This window comes from Corvus brachyrhynchos, unplaced genomic scaffold (genome assembly GCF_000691975.1).
Source record: "Corvus brachyrhynchos isolate BGI_N302 unplaced genomic scaffold, ASM69197v1 scaffold69, whole genome shotgun sequence".
NCBI lineage: Eukaryota > Metazoa > Chordata > Aves > Passeriformes > Corvidae > Corvus > Corvus brachyrhynchos.
In genome coordinates this window covers 2839447-2854501 of record NW_008240228.1, presented here as the reverse complement: position 1 = coordinate 2854501, position 15055 = coordinate 2839447, and the positions used below count along the sequence as shown (strand labels likewise).

At 39.5% G+C, this 15055-nt stretch overlaps 1 protein-coding gene across 7 annotated transcripts in view; it reads left to right on the top strand.

Annotated features, from left to right (window-relative positions):
• Positions 1-15055, top strand: part of PLCB4 (phospholipase C beta 4) — a 179541-nt gene that overhangs the window by 83763 nt on the left and 80723 nt on the right. For 5 of the 7 annotated variants that reach the window (XM_008642015.2, XM_017745246.1, XM_017745249.1 and 2 more), the window contains exons 3-6: positions 10261-10361; positions 12514-12594; positions 12896-12955; positions 14179-14322. In XM_008642015.2, the coding sequence (XP_008640237.1) occupies positions 10278-10361; positions 12514-12594; positions 12896-12955; positions 14179-14322 (369 nt within the window). In that variant the 5' untranslated portion in view covers positions 10261-10277. Of the gene's footprint in view, positions 1-7506; positions 7604-7646; positions 7719-10260; positions 10362-12513; positions 12595-12895; positions 12956-14178; positions 14323-15055 lie in introns of those variants that run through there. The other 2 variants (XM_017745245.1, XM_008642013.2) reach the window with 2 other exon arrangements.

Below are 15055 nucleotides of genomic sequence, written 5' to 3'. Positions count from 1 at the left end.
CCCTGCCTCTCTTTAATAGCTGACATGCCTGGTTTTACCCCATTTCTTAAACAAGCCATACATTAATATTCAGAGGGACATTTTAGGGGTGTTGTTCTTAAGGTATGTAAACAGCTGAATGCCTCAATAATGACTATATTAGCACCCTGAACTGTTTCATCAGATAAAGTTCTGAGTAGTCTCACACAGCCTCCCTTTACCCCAAAGAGACAACAGCTGTCAGTTCGCTAGCGACTGCTGTGACAGGAAACAGAGCACAATGTCAAGAGAGTTGTTTTAATATTTGATTAGTAGAAATGAATATGCAGATTGCACAGGTTCTCTGAGGCAGGGATTAGTGAAAGAGACTGTGATGCCATGTTTTTTATGCATTCCCATTTTCTGCTTGTGGTTAACTATGAGCTGACCAGCTCAAGGATTGCGGGTATTTTTTGTTTATCCTTGCCCACATTATCTGCACAATCTTTCTTATTGTTTTCAGAGCTTCTGGGCAGTGGCACAACAACTATTTAAAAAGAAATGTGGCTGAAACAAACTGGCAAGAAATGCTTACTCTGCCACCTACCTACCATAATGAAGGAGTAATAACTAAAAGTTCAGAACCAGTTGCTTTTCCTCTTGCTTCTGTAGAAATTAAAGATATAAACAAGTGATAACCCAGTATATCTCCAACATGGCTGTCTGTATTTGTCCTGCTGGAAAGAGGGATTCTGGATTTTCAAATTACACACAGCAGTTTATTTTTAGCCTTGCCTAGTTGTGATACACTGTGTTTAGAACCGGGGCAGTCTCATCTTCAGCAAAATGCCCAGCTTGTTAATGAGTTAGCACTGGGTGTTATTGGTGATGAAAGGTGTACTTAGCATCACTAAGTCTGTAATTAAAACAAGTCTTGCTAGCCTCATTCTTCAGAGGGAGGAAGAGGAAAACGGGAAATAGCAAAATGTCCATCCAGGACTCCAGAGCTGTCTGGCTCACCACCGCCTGCAACCTGCATCCCTTGACTCCTACGAACCCCAAAGGGGATGTGTTTTTCCTGAACAATTGATGATGAGTGTTGGTTTTGCATACAACAGGCAGAGTGACTGGGGGTGAGGAGAATAGACAAGTTGAATCTCTGCAACAGTGTTAAGGCCAGACAATTGCTATTATTTTTTTTCCCCCAATCCATTAAATGTCGTTCTGATTCCCAGATCTGTTTTTTGCACAGGAGTGTTGAAGTGCACACTGTGAGCCCCATGTAGTTTCTTTTCCTGATACTGACTGGGAGACTTTTTTCTGTGATGTGAACTTGAAATCTTGGCAGAAAAATAAAATGAAACCAGCCAACTAAAATCTCCATGGGGAGCTGCAGTCTGCTCCAGCCACACTTCAGCAAGGGCAGCTCACAGCTCTGCTGCTGTGCTTACTTGAGCCTGGGTCTGTCACAGAACTGAGTAGAAAAAAAAAAGCTGCACCTAGGAATCTCTCCTAGCCAGGGTTTGCATTTACTGCTGGCCTGGGCAGAAGGACAGTGGCTAATTTCCATTCCAGCCAGCTGATAATGCCCTGCCTGCATTGCCCTAGCTCTGAGATGTGATTCAGGGGTGCTGATAAAGGGAGATGAAAACAAACAGGCTGTCGGGTGTGAGGAAGGAAGGAAGGAAGGAAGGAATGCACTGATCAAGTGCAGATGCCAGGTCTATGCTTCTTGCTTTTCATTCCATATTACCTTCTCCAGTTTAAAGAAGGGAATGTGAAACCCTCTGTCTCTAGGGTGGAAGGTGGGTGCTGAGATGGAATCTGAGCAGCTTACATCTTCTGATGTAATGAAGATTTTGATACCAAAATCTTCTTACCAATGTCATGGGTTAAACTGCACAATGGCAATCTTAAAAGTATAAATGGCCCTGTGCATTTCCATGGTGACTGTAGTTCACAGGCTTTATCCAGGTCCCAAGAAATTTGTAATCAGTTTAAACTTTCAACAAATACCTATTTTTAACACACTGCCAACTGTCAAATAATGAACGCAGCTTTTTGATATTAATGCATTTTAGACTGCTGGAACAATTGCCAAAGATCACCTTAGCTTTGTCTGAAATTTTAAGCCAGCAGTGTGGGTCACTCTTGTTTTCTCAGAAATCATCCAAAACCCAGCAAATTATAATGTCACTTTCCTAATTTTAGATTTTAAAGTAACTTCTATGTTCCTCACAGCTTATTAGTTTTTAATATATCTGTATATTTTGAAAAAGATCCTAATAAATCATGTCCAAACTTTAATAAAGTTTAGTTTGAACTAAAGTACCTGACCATAGGAGGGATTATTTCAAACACGCAGGGATTTAGAAGTTATTACGAAAATATGATCTTGACCTTTCATTGCTTTTTATTAATACAAAGTCTGTGTCAGTGTTTGGAAACAGACAACTGTGTCCTCAGGATGTGGTCACGGAGCAGCTGATAGCTGTAGTTTGTTTTATTTTTGTTTAAGGTACTATATTGTGTTCTTTCCAACACTTTTCCTTGCACTTAAAAAGGAAAGACTGCTGATATTAATGTCGTTTGGAAGTTTGTTTTCATGGTATTTGTAGCTAATAATTCGGTCTTAGAATCTTGCAGTTGTTTTATGTCCTTGGACTCCCAAATTCTTGAATTTGTAACAGGAGTGATGCTCACTTAAGGTTGTTTGCTGTTTTTCTGTACTCCCACCTGAACTCTTGCTAGAATTTTAATTACAAACATGTATTTATCTCTTCCTATCATATTAAAATACAGAAATCACTTCTGCTTAAGACCTTTTAGAGCACAAAGCTCCAGAATGAAGCTAAAAAGTAGAGACTGAAGTTCTAAGTGTCAAAATTGCCCATGATTTTAATTCAAATAATTTGCACAAATACTTTGTACAGGTGTACCTAAAAGTGAGAAACTCTGCTCACTGACTTAAGATGTCTTGTGTTACCTGTCAGCAGCAGATTAAACAACAGCAGAAATTAAGTATGGTATTAATTGCCCAAAGATCATATTGAAAACTTGTTTTTTAATAAATCTCCCAAATCCCATTCCTTTGAGGTTCGTTGCTGTAATGATACAAGGTGTCAGAGTTTACAAAACTGTAAAGAGAGAGTCTGGGCTTCAGTAAATCAGAAAATACTTGAGATGTTTTGCAAGTGCTACGTGTTGGTTGCTTTGTTCATTTGTTTGATTATTCCATGAGGTCGCCTTTGCTTTATCATTGCTTTCTATTGAAAGCCCAGAGTGAAGTAATTAAACTTAATAAAAGTCACTGCTGGTTAAATCCAGATACACTGTATGCATCTATCATGTGCTATAGCAATCCAGAAAGGATCTTGGCAATGATTACACAAACCATTGTTTTCATCAAAGTCTAATTTGCTCTCTATTACTACCTGGGGACGAGATGGGTTCCAGGAAATGGGACACTTGACATTAAACTAAATAAATCCTGAACACCTCTAAGACTTCTCCTTGACTAAAGATAAAAATGTAGCTTCTTCCACATTTTTAGACAGCTTAATGTTTTATATGGTTAGTGTTTATTATTGGAATGAGACAAAACAGGGAAAGTTCTCGGGAATGGTTCATCACATGCTCACGTTACAAAATGAAGTTCACTTGACAGATCAAAAGCAAAATGGTACTGTTAGATGCATACTGAATAATAAGTGTAAATGAAAATCAGTGGTTATTTACTGTCTTTTGATGAGTCCGATTGCTAAATCCTCTGTACAATTCACAGCATTATGAGTATTTTCTCTCCTGAAATAATCCCTTGGGAAGATCTCTGCCTTTCCCTTTGCCTTTCACCTCTGCTGTTACAAAATCGAGAATGTGAACACCAAATTTTCTATCACCAGAAGGAAAGAAAAGTAAAACCAACTTTCTTATTCAGTGAAGTTTGTAGTTTTCTATGTATGGTTTATTATTTTTTAATAAAAAATAAACTTAAGTGTTTAGTAACTTCCAGTTATGATAGCTCTGCGTTGTGGCTCACTATTCAAGTCATACCTTTTTCTGGGAATATGTACAGATTCTCTTAGTGCTTTAGGAGTTTCTTTGAGAATGAGTAAAATTTTAGCTTTTTTTGAACACTTTGGTATTGAAATTGCCGAGTTACTTTTGTTTTTCCAGGCATTTCAAGTGGCATCTATCTGAAGGCTCATTTTAGTCAGCAAGTGAAACTAATAAAGTTGGTTTACAATGGTGGCACACAAGGACCAATCCCAATCCTATCAACACTGTGTGACAAGTCCAGATGACTTTGGTGATCCATTTGGATCCATTCAAAAGGGAAACTCTGCTCCAGTGGGTCTGTATTGCTGCTGAGCAGAGAAATAATTTGCTTTCTTGGGACTACAAGTATCTGTAATTTACAACTTTGTGAGGAATTAGACCTGAGTGAATCATCTGAGAAGCTTTCCATAATGGCTTGATTTAAATGTATTTCTCACTGTCAGAACAGAGTCTTGTTGGAAATCTACCAGAGTAAGTTTATTTACAAAACCAGCATATCTCTTTATACACCATTCACTTCTCATAAAGGCAGATGTTCTCTCCTGAAAAGGATGGGTGGTAAGCACTTATGTCAAAAAATGAGAATGTTTTTGAATGAATAGGAAGCCGGGGGAAAACTCTAGATATGAACAAACTAGGAAAGCCATTAGGACAAAAAGAAAAAAACGTGAGGAAGCTGGGAGGTGCTGTTTGAGTCCTGTGTTTTATCCTAGGAATTACTTTTTAGAAACAGGCTGTCATTAGAGGAGGTGACTGAGGCAGAGCTGGGACCCGAAGGCAGGACCAGGAGCGGGTACACTCATTTCTGAGCCCTGCACTGGGCAGCCTCACTGAACTGGGGGAAATGCTCACAAGATTGGTTCAGAACAGGCCCCTTCTTGTTGTGGTCTAACCCCTCAGCTGCCCCTGCATGCCAGTGCATTCCAGCAATTAAAACGAAATGGAAAAGGAGACAAAATGGAAATTGAGACCGCTGCTAGACGATGCATGCTCAGGCGCCTGTTGTATGTCTGTTGTTGATCCTGGACCTTGTTTTGGGGAGAACTGTTTTAAGTTGCTTGCATTAGCTGTGGGAATAATGTGTTTAAAAATAGCCTGCTGAAAAAATGCACTTTTTAAAAAGGGGAAAAAACCCAACAAACCAGCAAATTTTGACTGTGGAAAAGCCTGGAGAGCTGTGAAATCTTGGAATTGTTTTATATATACACTGCAGAAATTCAGCAGTGTGGCTCTCCCTGTTTCTTTTAGGATTCACACTATAGTGGCTTTTATTTTCTTAAAACTTAGTCTGAATTTTAAATTCTAGTGTTGAAACCAAAGTTTCAGGTTTAAAAAATACCCTGCCTCTGTGTTTTGCTTATGTTAATGTCCCCTTTATGACCAAATGAGTTTGACATTGAGGAGTAAATATATGAAGATCTGACTTTTCTTCAGGTTTCTAGAAACTACTGTAGTATTTGAATATGAAAGTACTTCAAAGCCTCAATAAAAAATGAAAGGGGCTTTTTTATAAGAATTTCTGTGCTGCAGTGCCTGTTTAGTCATGGACAGCTGGATGTTCACGCCAGTACACAGCTCTGCAGGTAAACTTGCTGGACTGGGATGAACTCCATAAAAAGACCCCAAAAGTTAGAGAGGTCTGCTGATCTAGATCTGGTTGTCTTTGTTATGAAGAATCTTGTTCACTGAACAGGAGTGGTGGTGAAGGTTATATGTACGTCAAGGTGAGAGGGAAGAGTGGGAAATAGCTTTGTTTTTTGGGTTTTTTAGTTGCTTCCTTCTATCTGTAGGAAAACGTATGTTCCTGGGCAAGATTACTGAACTCAGCATAGTGTTGAGTGGGTGCTGCACTTGAAACCCACACAGACAATAACTGGAGCAAGTTTAGGGAGTGTAATTCAAAGAGGTAAGTGGTGAAATGGCAAACACAGACTGCAGAACTTCCTCACCTCTCACTCAGCAAATAGGGATTCATTCCAGAGGGAAAAATACTAATTACTAAAAAAAAAATTGACAGGTCCTGTTACGATACTCGGGGCTAAGCGAACTGTGGAAATTATGAGTTTCTGTGTTTGAAACTGGGGGGATCAGCTCTAAGGAACTCTGCTGTCCTTTCCAGCAGTGTCTCAACATTGACAGGATGTTTATGGGATCCAAGGAGTATCCTATCCATCACGCTAGCCAGCCCTGGGGATTAGTTTAGAATATCACCTCTTTCCCCAAACATTTGTCTCCTTCGTATTAACAGAATCCTTTCCTTCTCCTGTTCAGCCACACCTTGTCCTTCTTTTGGTCAAAGAATGAAAAAACCCAGGATTTATAGTCACACACCCCAGATTTAGTTTAGTACAGCCAAGCTTACAAAAGAGGAAGGCTTTTGTGTTCATTAATGCTCTTCTGGATATGGTTAATTTTGTGTCCTCACTCTTTGGATACTCCAGGTTAATTCCATGTGATCCAAATCATGCCTTCAGGCATAAATCAGTGTTGAAAGAAAGGGAGATACCTCAAAAGGCATTCAACTACTGCACTTCACAGTGCCTCTCCCTTGTAGTCATTAATTAAGTCCTGAGGTGCATTTATGAGTGTTCTTTCTGCTTTTGTGAATGGTATTCAGAGGAGTTGTTTTACTTTAAGAAGTCTTAAGACAGTAAGATTTGATTTCAGTTTTTAAAGGCGGCATAAAAGTTTTCAAATGAAAATTTTGCTGCCTTTAAATTTAGTTCCTTAACCTTCTATGTCTCCCAGTTGAATCTTCACACTTTTCATTGTTATTAAATGTCTCTAAAGAGAGTTAATTCTTGATTCTCATCATAGTGAGGATATATGCATGCATATATTTGCAGCCATATGAATGCTACAATGTCATGTTTGTTAGGATTTGCTGGTTGGGATTGGTTTTGGTTTTCACTCTCTTCGAACTACTAAAAAATTAATGAAGGTTAACAGAGATCCAAAGAGTCACAGGGGAATATTTTGTATTTTATTTTGGCGATCTTAAAAGCTAACAGCGTTAAGAAAAAATGGATTTTTGAGAGCAGTGTAAGAAATGTGAGAGACTGAAAAGAGCTTTTCTAAAGCCAGAGAGAATTTTCCTCACCTTCTGCACAGCTGCCAAAGCATACAGCTTAAAAATGTTGTTTGTTACAATTCCTCCAGCTCCTCGCTGTGTGTACTCAAGCTGTCTTTCCCTCACACTTCATCTGTCTCAGTTCATCTGTAAACTGAAGTGACCTGAGAGAGCAGAGCTAGAGAAGAGATTGGTAAGGTGGTAAATAACAACGAGCTGGAGTCCCCGAGACAGAAGTTGATTGCTTGATGAGTTACGAGCAATCGGGCGCGTTTTCTTGCGGCTAAACGCGAGGTTATGCAAGTAAGATGAAAGGCTGTAACCCTGGTTCCTCTGACAGGGGGTGGTGCTGGGTTACTGTGTCCTGGTCCAGACCCTTGACTTCAGAAAGGCAGCTGGAAAAGTGGGGAGGGCTCAGGCTGACTGCAAGGTTTGAAAAATGCGCGTTGCCGCAGAAACTGAGGAGCTCTTTGTATTTAATGTCTCAGCGATGAAGTAACAAGTTCATCAGACTGTGTGAGTACCAGATAAGGAGAAGACCCCTGTGAAGGAGGGATTTTACAGAGCTGTATTTCTATGACTGGATGGTGAGCTGAGCCAAGCTAACCAAGTGCACGTGTGTAGTGTTAAGGTAATGAGTCTTTCTGAGAGTTAAGTGTCTGCTCAAGCACTCTTTACATCCAGGTTTCAGAGTGCCAGATGCTGGAGGAAGCATTAGGATGTGTTTTACATGGGAGTTCAGAGCAGTTGAAGAACTTGTAGGTTTTCAAATCTGGGTTTGTGTGGGCTTCAGTGCCAGTATAAAAGGCTAAAAGCCATTTATATAGGCTTGGGACTGTGGAGGAGTATTCTCGACAGCCTTAAAAGTGCCACCACATTTCTGATGTTTTAGCACAGAATGTGTCAGCTTTTCCCAGAGGGATGGGAGCATTTATTGCTGCATGAACTACCTGTTGTATTTGAAGGAACTTTTCTTCTTGAGAACATTCTGATAGTAGAAGACATTTAAATAGATAGGGGAACAGCCACCATGCCATAAAAGTAGTGGTTGTCACTTCAGGTGTGTATGTTTTAAGTTTCCTTTGCTCCAAGAACAGCCCCTAAGTTTCCAATTTGTTGTGATTATTCTGAGCTAATGTGTGAAGTCCATGAGCCGTATAGAACGTGACCCCCTTGTGCTACTACAGTGGGGTGGCTGTCCTGTTATCCAGCTTCCCTCATGAAATGAGGGAGAAGCAGCTCTAGGCTAATCTAAACTGGAAGACACAAGAGAATTATAAGCATCTTCAAAAAAAAATAATAAAAATTAGTAATTTGGGACGTTCCTTGAAAGGTTCTCAAAATATCTCGTAGTCCTCATGAATAAGATATTATTCCTTGTTTACAGAGTGGCAAGGGCCAAATGCACAAGACTGGCAAAAAGAAAAGGGGGCTTTTGATAACATATTGGATATAGATGGTCTGTTTTATTCAAAGCATCTCTTCATTGGGAGAAAAGAGGTACAGATGAGTAGTTTAAATATCATTTAGCTTTTTTGTTTTTTAGATTAGGAAGCAGAGCTATTATTTTGAATTTTCATCCCATTTTCAATGAGAATGAACACTTAATGGTGACATGTATTTATAATTTCAAATTGTATTTTTGATTGTTGTAGAGAGTGAATTCACTTATCTTATTCCTCAGGCTTTGGAAATGTGATATATACTTTTGATATTTCTGTATCAATGACCAAAACAGGGCAGGAGATGGGTTAACATGAAAATGTGCTTTGCATCTTTTAAGTAGTAGGGTTATTTTTTCAGTAGAAAATTATCAGAATAACTGTTCTTAAAGCCAGTGTTGGACAGTGACTTTTAGCAGTTCTTTTGTTCTCAGTCTTTTTCTTGTTAGAAGATGTTTTATGCAAATGAAAACAAGACAGAGGAGGGCAACACTACAAAGTTCTTGAACTTTTTTAAGCACTTGCATTCATTCTGGGTTTAAAATTCAGTCGAAGAAGATGTTTCTGTCTGCGTGGATTGCCCGGGCTGTCATACTCTCCTTGGAGTTTCACGTAGGCTCTTTATTCTTCTCGCTTGGACAAATTTTTCCAGGCCTTGTGCCTGTGGTGCAGTGGATCCGGAGCTGAGCTGGTCACACTTAACTCGTGTGGTGCCTCTGGGGACAGTCAGGAGTGGCTGAGCATCAGCAGTTGTCAGGGCAGGGCTGGGACAGGCAGGACAGGGTGAGGTCAGTGGTGTGGCAGTGTCCTGCTGTCACCCGGGCTATCCCATCTCGCAGGATGATTTCCTGACATCCAGCACTCAGGCTTATCTTGCCTTGCTGCTGCCAAGGGTAGTCCCACTCTTTCTGCTCCAGTGTGTAAAGGGATAGTCAGGGTACTGTGTGTCCTGAATGGCATTATGAAGCAGGAGCAATCACTTCAGATGAAATGAACTTCAATATTTCAGAGTGTTTAGTTGGGGCATTTTCTGGTCTAAAGTTCAGTGTAACTGGAAGACGTTGGAAAGGTACTGGATAACTTGCTGTCTTTATTGTAATGTCCATAAAATATGACTTCTGTGTTTTATCTTAAATTAACAATTTTGTTCACATTTGTTCTCTTGCAGAAGTGCACAATACAACTACCTAGTTTTATTTAATGCCCTATATCTCCAAACAGTATTTTTCCCTATCAATTTTGCCATATGTATTATTCATATCTCGAGGTATGGATAAAATATGACTGAAAATACCCTGGACATCATTTAACATAAATGAAATTTGAAACATAAAATGTATTTTGCCTATGTAGCATACAGTTTAGGATGTTAAGAAAAAATGCAGTCTTTCTCTGTATCATCTGATGTTTTCCAGCAAAAAAAGAAGCACTTATCTGTGTTACAGGTTGTGGTATTCTGTCACCTAGAGCTGGGTTAATCGCAGCCTCATTGTATTCTAGAAGTTACAGTGCAAGTATTTTTCAAATTATTAAGTCCCTACACACATTTTACAAGTATTTTGCATTTTAAAGTACTCCTAGGAGGAAAACACTTGATTTGGAAATGCACTGTGACTTTTTAGTACTTCTGTGTGAAAGGAAAAGCTAAAAGTCACCTTTTTCCTGCTTGGCCTTTGAAATACTCCTTTTGAAGGACAGTAATTGAACTGTGCTTTTTCCGTTCCATTTCAGGTTTTTCTTCCGTAATCATGGCAAAACCTTACGAATTTAACTGGCAGAAGCCAGTTCCCTCTTTTATGCAAGATGGAGCTGTGTTTGATAGATATGAAGAGGTAAGAGGCCAGTTGCCTTTCATTTGCTATTCTTTTTTAAATATGCAGAAGTTCTAGAATATTTCATGTTTTGCTTTCATTGTACACAAAGAAACTTCAATTTTTTTTCTGGTAATACCTCCAGAAATGTCTGTGGGGAGGCAATACCAACACGCTTTATTGCTATATGGCTTTTTTTTTCTTTAAAAAGAAATAGCTTTAAAATATATTTAATCCCTCTGATTTGAAATAAGCCCTGAGGAAGAGAAAAGGAAAATTGGATCAAAATATCTGTAACGTGAATAAAACTCTCATCTTTGCAGATTCATAAAGCACTTTATTGAACAAAGTGAATCCGTGAATTTTTTTGTGCTATCTATCAAATGGAGGGAGGGAGAATATATTGCTCTTTTATTTTTAATGTATAAACTGAGGACCTGCCTATTACAAGTGAAAGTAAGAGAACACAGAACATTTATATTCTGATTCAAATGCATCATTTGAGATCTGGAGTGGTTTTATCTACTTTAGAAAATCAATCTGCACTCTATCTGAAATATGATCACTATGATCCTGCTTTCAGCTGTGCTTTAATCCACATTTATTAAAGGAATGCAAAACAGGGCATTTTACACAGGCAGCTGAAATAAAGTGCTGAGAAGTTTACCTTATACTCAGCACTGATATGCTGGTAAGAATAATTTTATCAGGATCTATTTTTAATCTTGTTTGAACAGAAAATCTCTATAAGTTGAAGGTAAGTGCCTTCAGGGATATTCATATTTTCTTATCTTTTGAAATATAAGTAAAAGGTATTTTTTATCATGAGGCCTGCCAAGATGGGGATAGTTGGTTTACCCTGTATTTCCAGATTTGTGGCCAGATAAATGAAGTAGATACTGGTGGACATGGAATTCCTTAGAAGGGCGGTTCAGAAAAGCTGTATTTTCCCTCAGCAAACACTGCTCCAGAAACAGCCTGTGAGGAGCTGCGTGAGGGAGCACGGCCTGCGGTCATTCTCTTGCACCTTCAACGAGAAACAGAGAATGGGCAGACACAGGAGTGAGTTTTTAGTGCTCAAATATTCGGTGTGATACCAGAGACGCTCGGTGGGCACCTGGGCCTTGGATGTCATGACAGGGACAGTATCAGGCACGGTTTGTTCTGTTCTCAGCAGGCACCTCTGTGAGACTCTGCAATCCTGGGCACACGTGGGGTGAGGAGCTGGCACCAAGGTCTTGCTCCTTTGCAGCTGAATTTGCTGCCCTCCAAAACCCCACACAAAGGGGGTCCTGCTCTGCCCCTGTGGAGCAACAGGCTGTTTGTCCATCCCATGATCCTCTCCTGCTCCGAGAGTTGCTGCAGTTTATTCCAGGTTTTCTGTGGCACAGTTGGGAGCCTGGTTTGTTTCCTCACAGAGGACTCTTCTCACAAGTGCTCCTTGCTTTTCAATTAAGGAAGTCAGGAAGTTCTGGATCCTCTTTTTCTTGAAGAAGTGATTGATTCTGCACACTGTTTTCCTGCATTTTAGCTTAATTTATGATGCTCTAATTGAGGCTGGAGGTGTGTGGAGGAAATTTCTTTTTAAATTCAGCTAATCTGATTTTTTGCCTTGCCTGGTCTCTTTGGAATGCCATTCTTTCCTGATTTCTTCTACAAATCAATATCCTTCAAGCTCTGCTTGTCAGATACTCTGGCTGCAAAGCACTCACAGCATGTACACTGCCATAGTCCAACAGAAAAGTGCTTCCCAAATTCTGAATGTTAAAAGGAAATGTGGCCGTTTGATCCCGAAGGTGGCGTTGGCAGATTATATATTTTTCACCTGAAGGCATTTAATTTTCAGTAATTTTTTTTGAAGATCCGTTTCATTAAGATTTTTTATTAGGTAAGAATCACTGCTTTTATTAAATAAAACTGCCTCATAGTTGCAATGAGGTAGGAAAATATTAATTATGTGCATTCCAGTGTCTCAAGCATCAACAATAAGACAAATCATTAAAAATTATCTCTTTTTTAGAAGCCTGCCTCCCTTGTTTCTGTTTTCTTGGGAACAGCAAATTCTGCAGGAGGGTCTTTGGGAAGAAACAGAACAATCCTTTATTTTCAAATGATAAATAATTGATATTTGTCAAACTGACTAAAATAATGGTCTGTATTTTCTTTTCTATAGGAATCTTTTGTCTTTGAAAGCAACTGTCTCTTCCAAGTGGATGAATTTGGGTTTTTTCTGAGCTGGAAAAGTGAAGGAAAGGTATATTACAATTATGTCAGGAGTGTATATTATGTATTATTGCACTTGATTTATATTCTGGTTTTCAAAGATCTAAAATACTGTGTTAGTTTATTTCCAAAACTAGTCTTCATCCTATTCTTTTAGAATTGACAGAAGTGAAGCATTTAAGAAGGAATTAACTGATACTAAGGGGAACTATACTGCTTAGTGTTTATTACCAGTGTTTGCAAATAAAATTCACTGTTTATTTTTGCTGAAATTCCCAATGGAACCCTGTCTCAACAGACCTTTGAACCTCATATCCTTTTTGTCATTTCAGGAGGGACAGGTATTAGAATGCTCCCTGATCAACAGTGTTCGTTTTGGAGCTGTACCAAAGGTACTCTATAGTTACTTTAAACTCTTCATTTCAACAAAGACTATTTAAACTGAAGGTGAAATGCAGGATGGCATTCATTCCTTTAAATAAAACTAGTAACACAACTTTTATTTTGCAATCATAGCCTAAAATGTTAGGTTTTGAAGTGATTTGTTGTGATTGCAGTGGGAAGGTTCAGTCATCTGGTCTTTCTGACGTGCTGCGGGATTCAGGATGCAGTGAAAGGTGAACAGACATTAAGAGCACATATCAAGAGTTTTTAATTATCTTGTAACAGTGTATTGTGATACTTGTTTTAGGGATCTGGGAAAAAATGTTTCATTTTCCAAATTTTGTTCCTATCTGTTTGAATTTATTTTATCTTCTTGCTCCATTGGCATAAAATGTAAAAAGATTTGTTTGCATCCCTCTTTATGCACATAGGTGCTCAGAGAGGGCAGCTGGTCACAGTCGGCCTTTTTTAAGAGTATCAGCAGAAGTACTAACTAGGAGTTCTGGAGAACCCCAAAACTTTGGAAATCTGCTCAGTGGTATTCTTCAGAATATGTGGGTTTTTCTGCAGTGATTTGTGGCTCTCCCTCCTCCAGGCCGTCAGTTTAGAAGATTTGTTGTGAACTCGGCATTTCCACTTTCATGTCTTAAGTGGTTTTGTGTTGACTGTAGGTACCTGTCTCTTAGAAATTCTCTTGGGAATCCACAGAGCGAGATCTGTGCCCCACAGAGAAGGGACATGAGATGTGGTGATGCAGACAACCCCATGTTCCACGTGCTGACAGCCACACCAGTGTGCTTCAGACTTCAGCTCTGTCTTTAAAAAATATGCCCGTTAAATCTCTGGCAGCAGAGACAGCAGCTTGTGTGACACGTCGCTAAGAAACAGCCAAGAAGTCACAGAGATCATGACTCTCAGGAACTACGGACTTAACTGGATTGGAATAATTAATTTAGAGATTAGTACTGTTCCTCTGTTTCCAGTGCTTGGAGTGATTAATTTGTCTTTTTCATGATGAAAATATGGGTTCCCACAATCATGTTCCTAACTGTTAGAATATATTGTTATTTCAGGTTTGCACACAATGTTTCTAAGTGAAAGCACTCATTTAAGATGACTGGCAAATGTTTAAAGGTGTCAATGTAAAAGGAGGTGAAAATGCATTTTTACCATGGTGCATTGCATAACAGAAGTGTTGCAGATGTAACAAGTTCTTTATTCTGTTTCACAGGATCCCAAAATACTAACTGCACTTGAGGCTGTTGGAAAATCAGAAAATGAGTTGGAAGGACGGATAGTGTGTGTTTGCAGTGGCACTGATCTGGTCAACATCAGCTTCACTTTCATGGTAGCGGAAAACACAGAAATAGCCAAGGTATTTCACAATTAAACAGTGTGTGGGAGTTAAAAAGGAGCTCATCAGCAGTGCTCAATTGTTTTTCCTAAGTCTGCCTGCGTGGCTGACTGAAATACCTGGTTTTGTGTCTGCTGCCTGACTATTCCAAAGGACAGCAAACATGCATGTGGAGCATTCTGTAACAGGTCTGTGTGCTGCGGTGAGAGGAAACAGTGATTTTATCAGCCTGTGCATGCCCAGTGATTTTATCAACATTAGACACTGAGACCATTATACAGGACAGAGCATTCCCTGAGCTGCTCAGTGTCTCTGTGTGGGGCTGGGTCCTGGTGATGGTGCAGTGGGTCTGTGATGGGGATGCTGAAGGGAAGTGCAATTGCTGCCATTTTCCTGGTGGGTGGAGTTCAGCCCTGCAAAATTCTGTTCAGCAATAACCTAATTGTACCGTGTGGTTCATATTATTTGAAAAGACAAAAGCAGGGAAGAAAATTCTCTCCAGTTAAGGGGATCCCAGTGCACCCAGGTTCTTTTCTGTTTCCCGCTGACATGGAACAGTCTTAAGGAAACAATGGTGCTTTTTTACGTGTCATCCTTCCTGAGAGCTTGAGATTGCAGTTCACATTCAAGTTCTGGGCTCCACCTGCCCTGGTACTACTCGGCTGTAAACTGCTCTGAGAAACCTGATCAGAGTGCTGATGGTACACTGCTAGCTGAGATCCAGACATTCATGGGCTTTTAAAAACACACACTC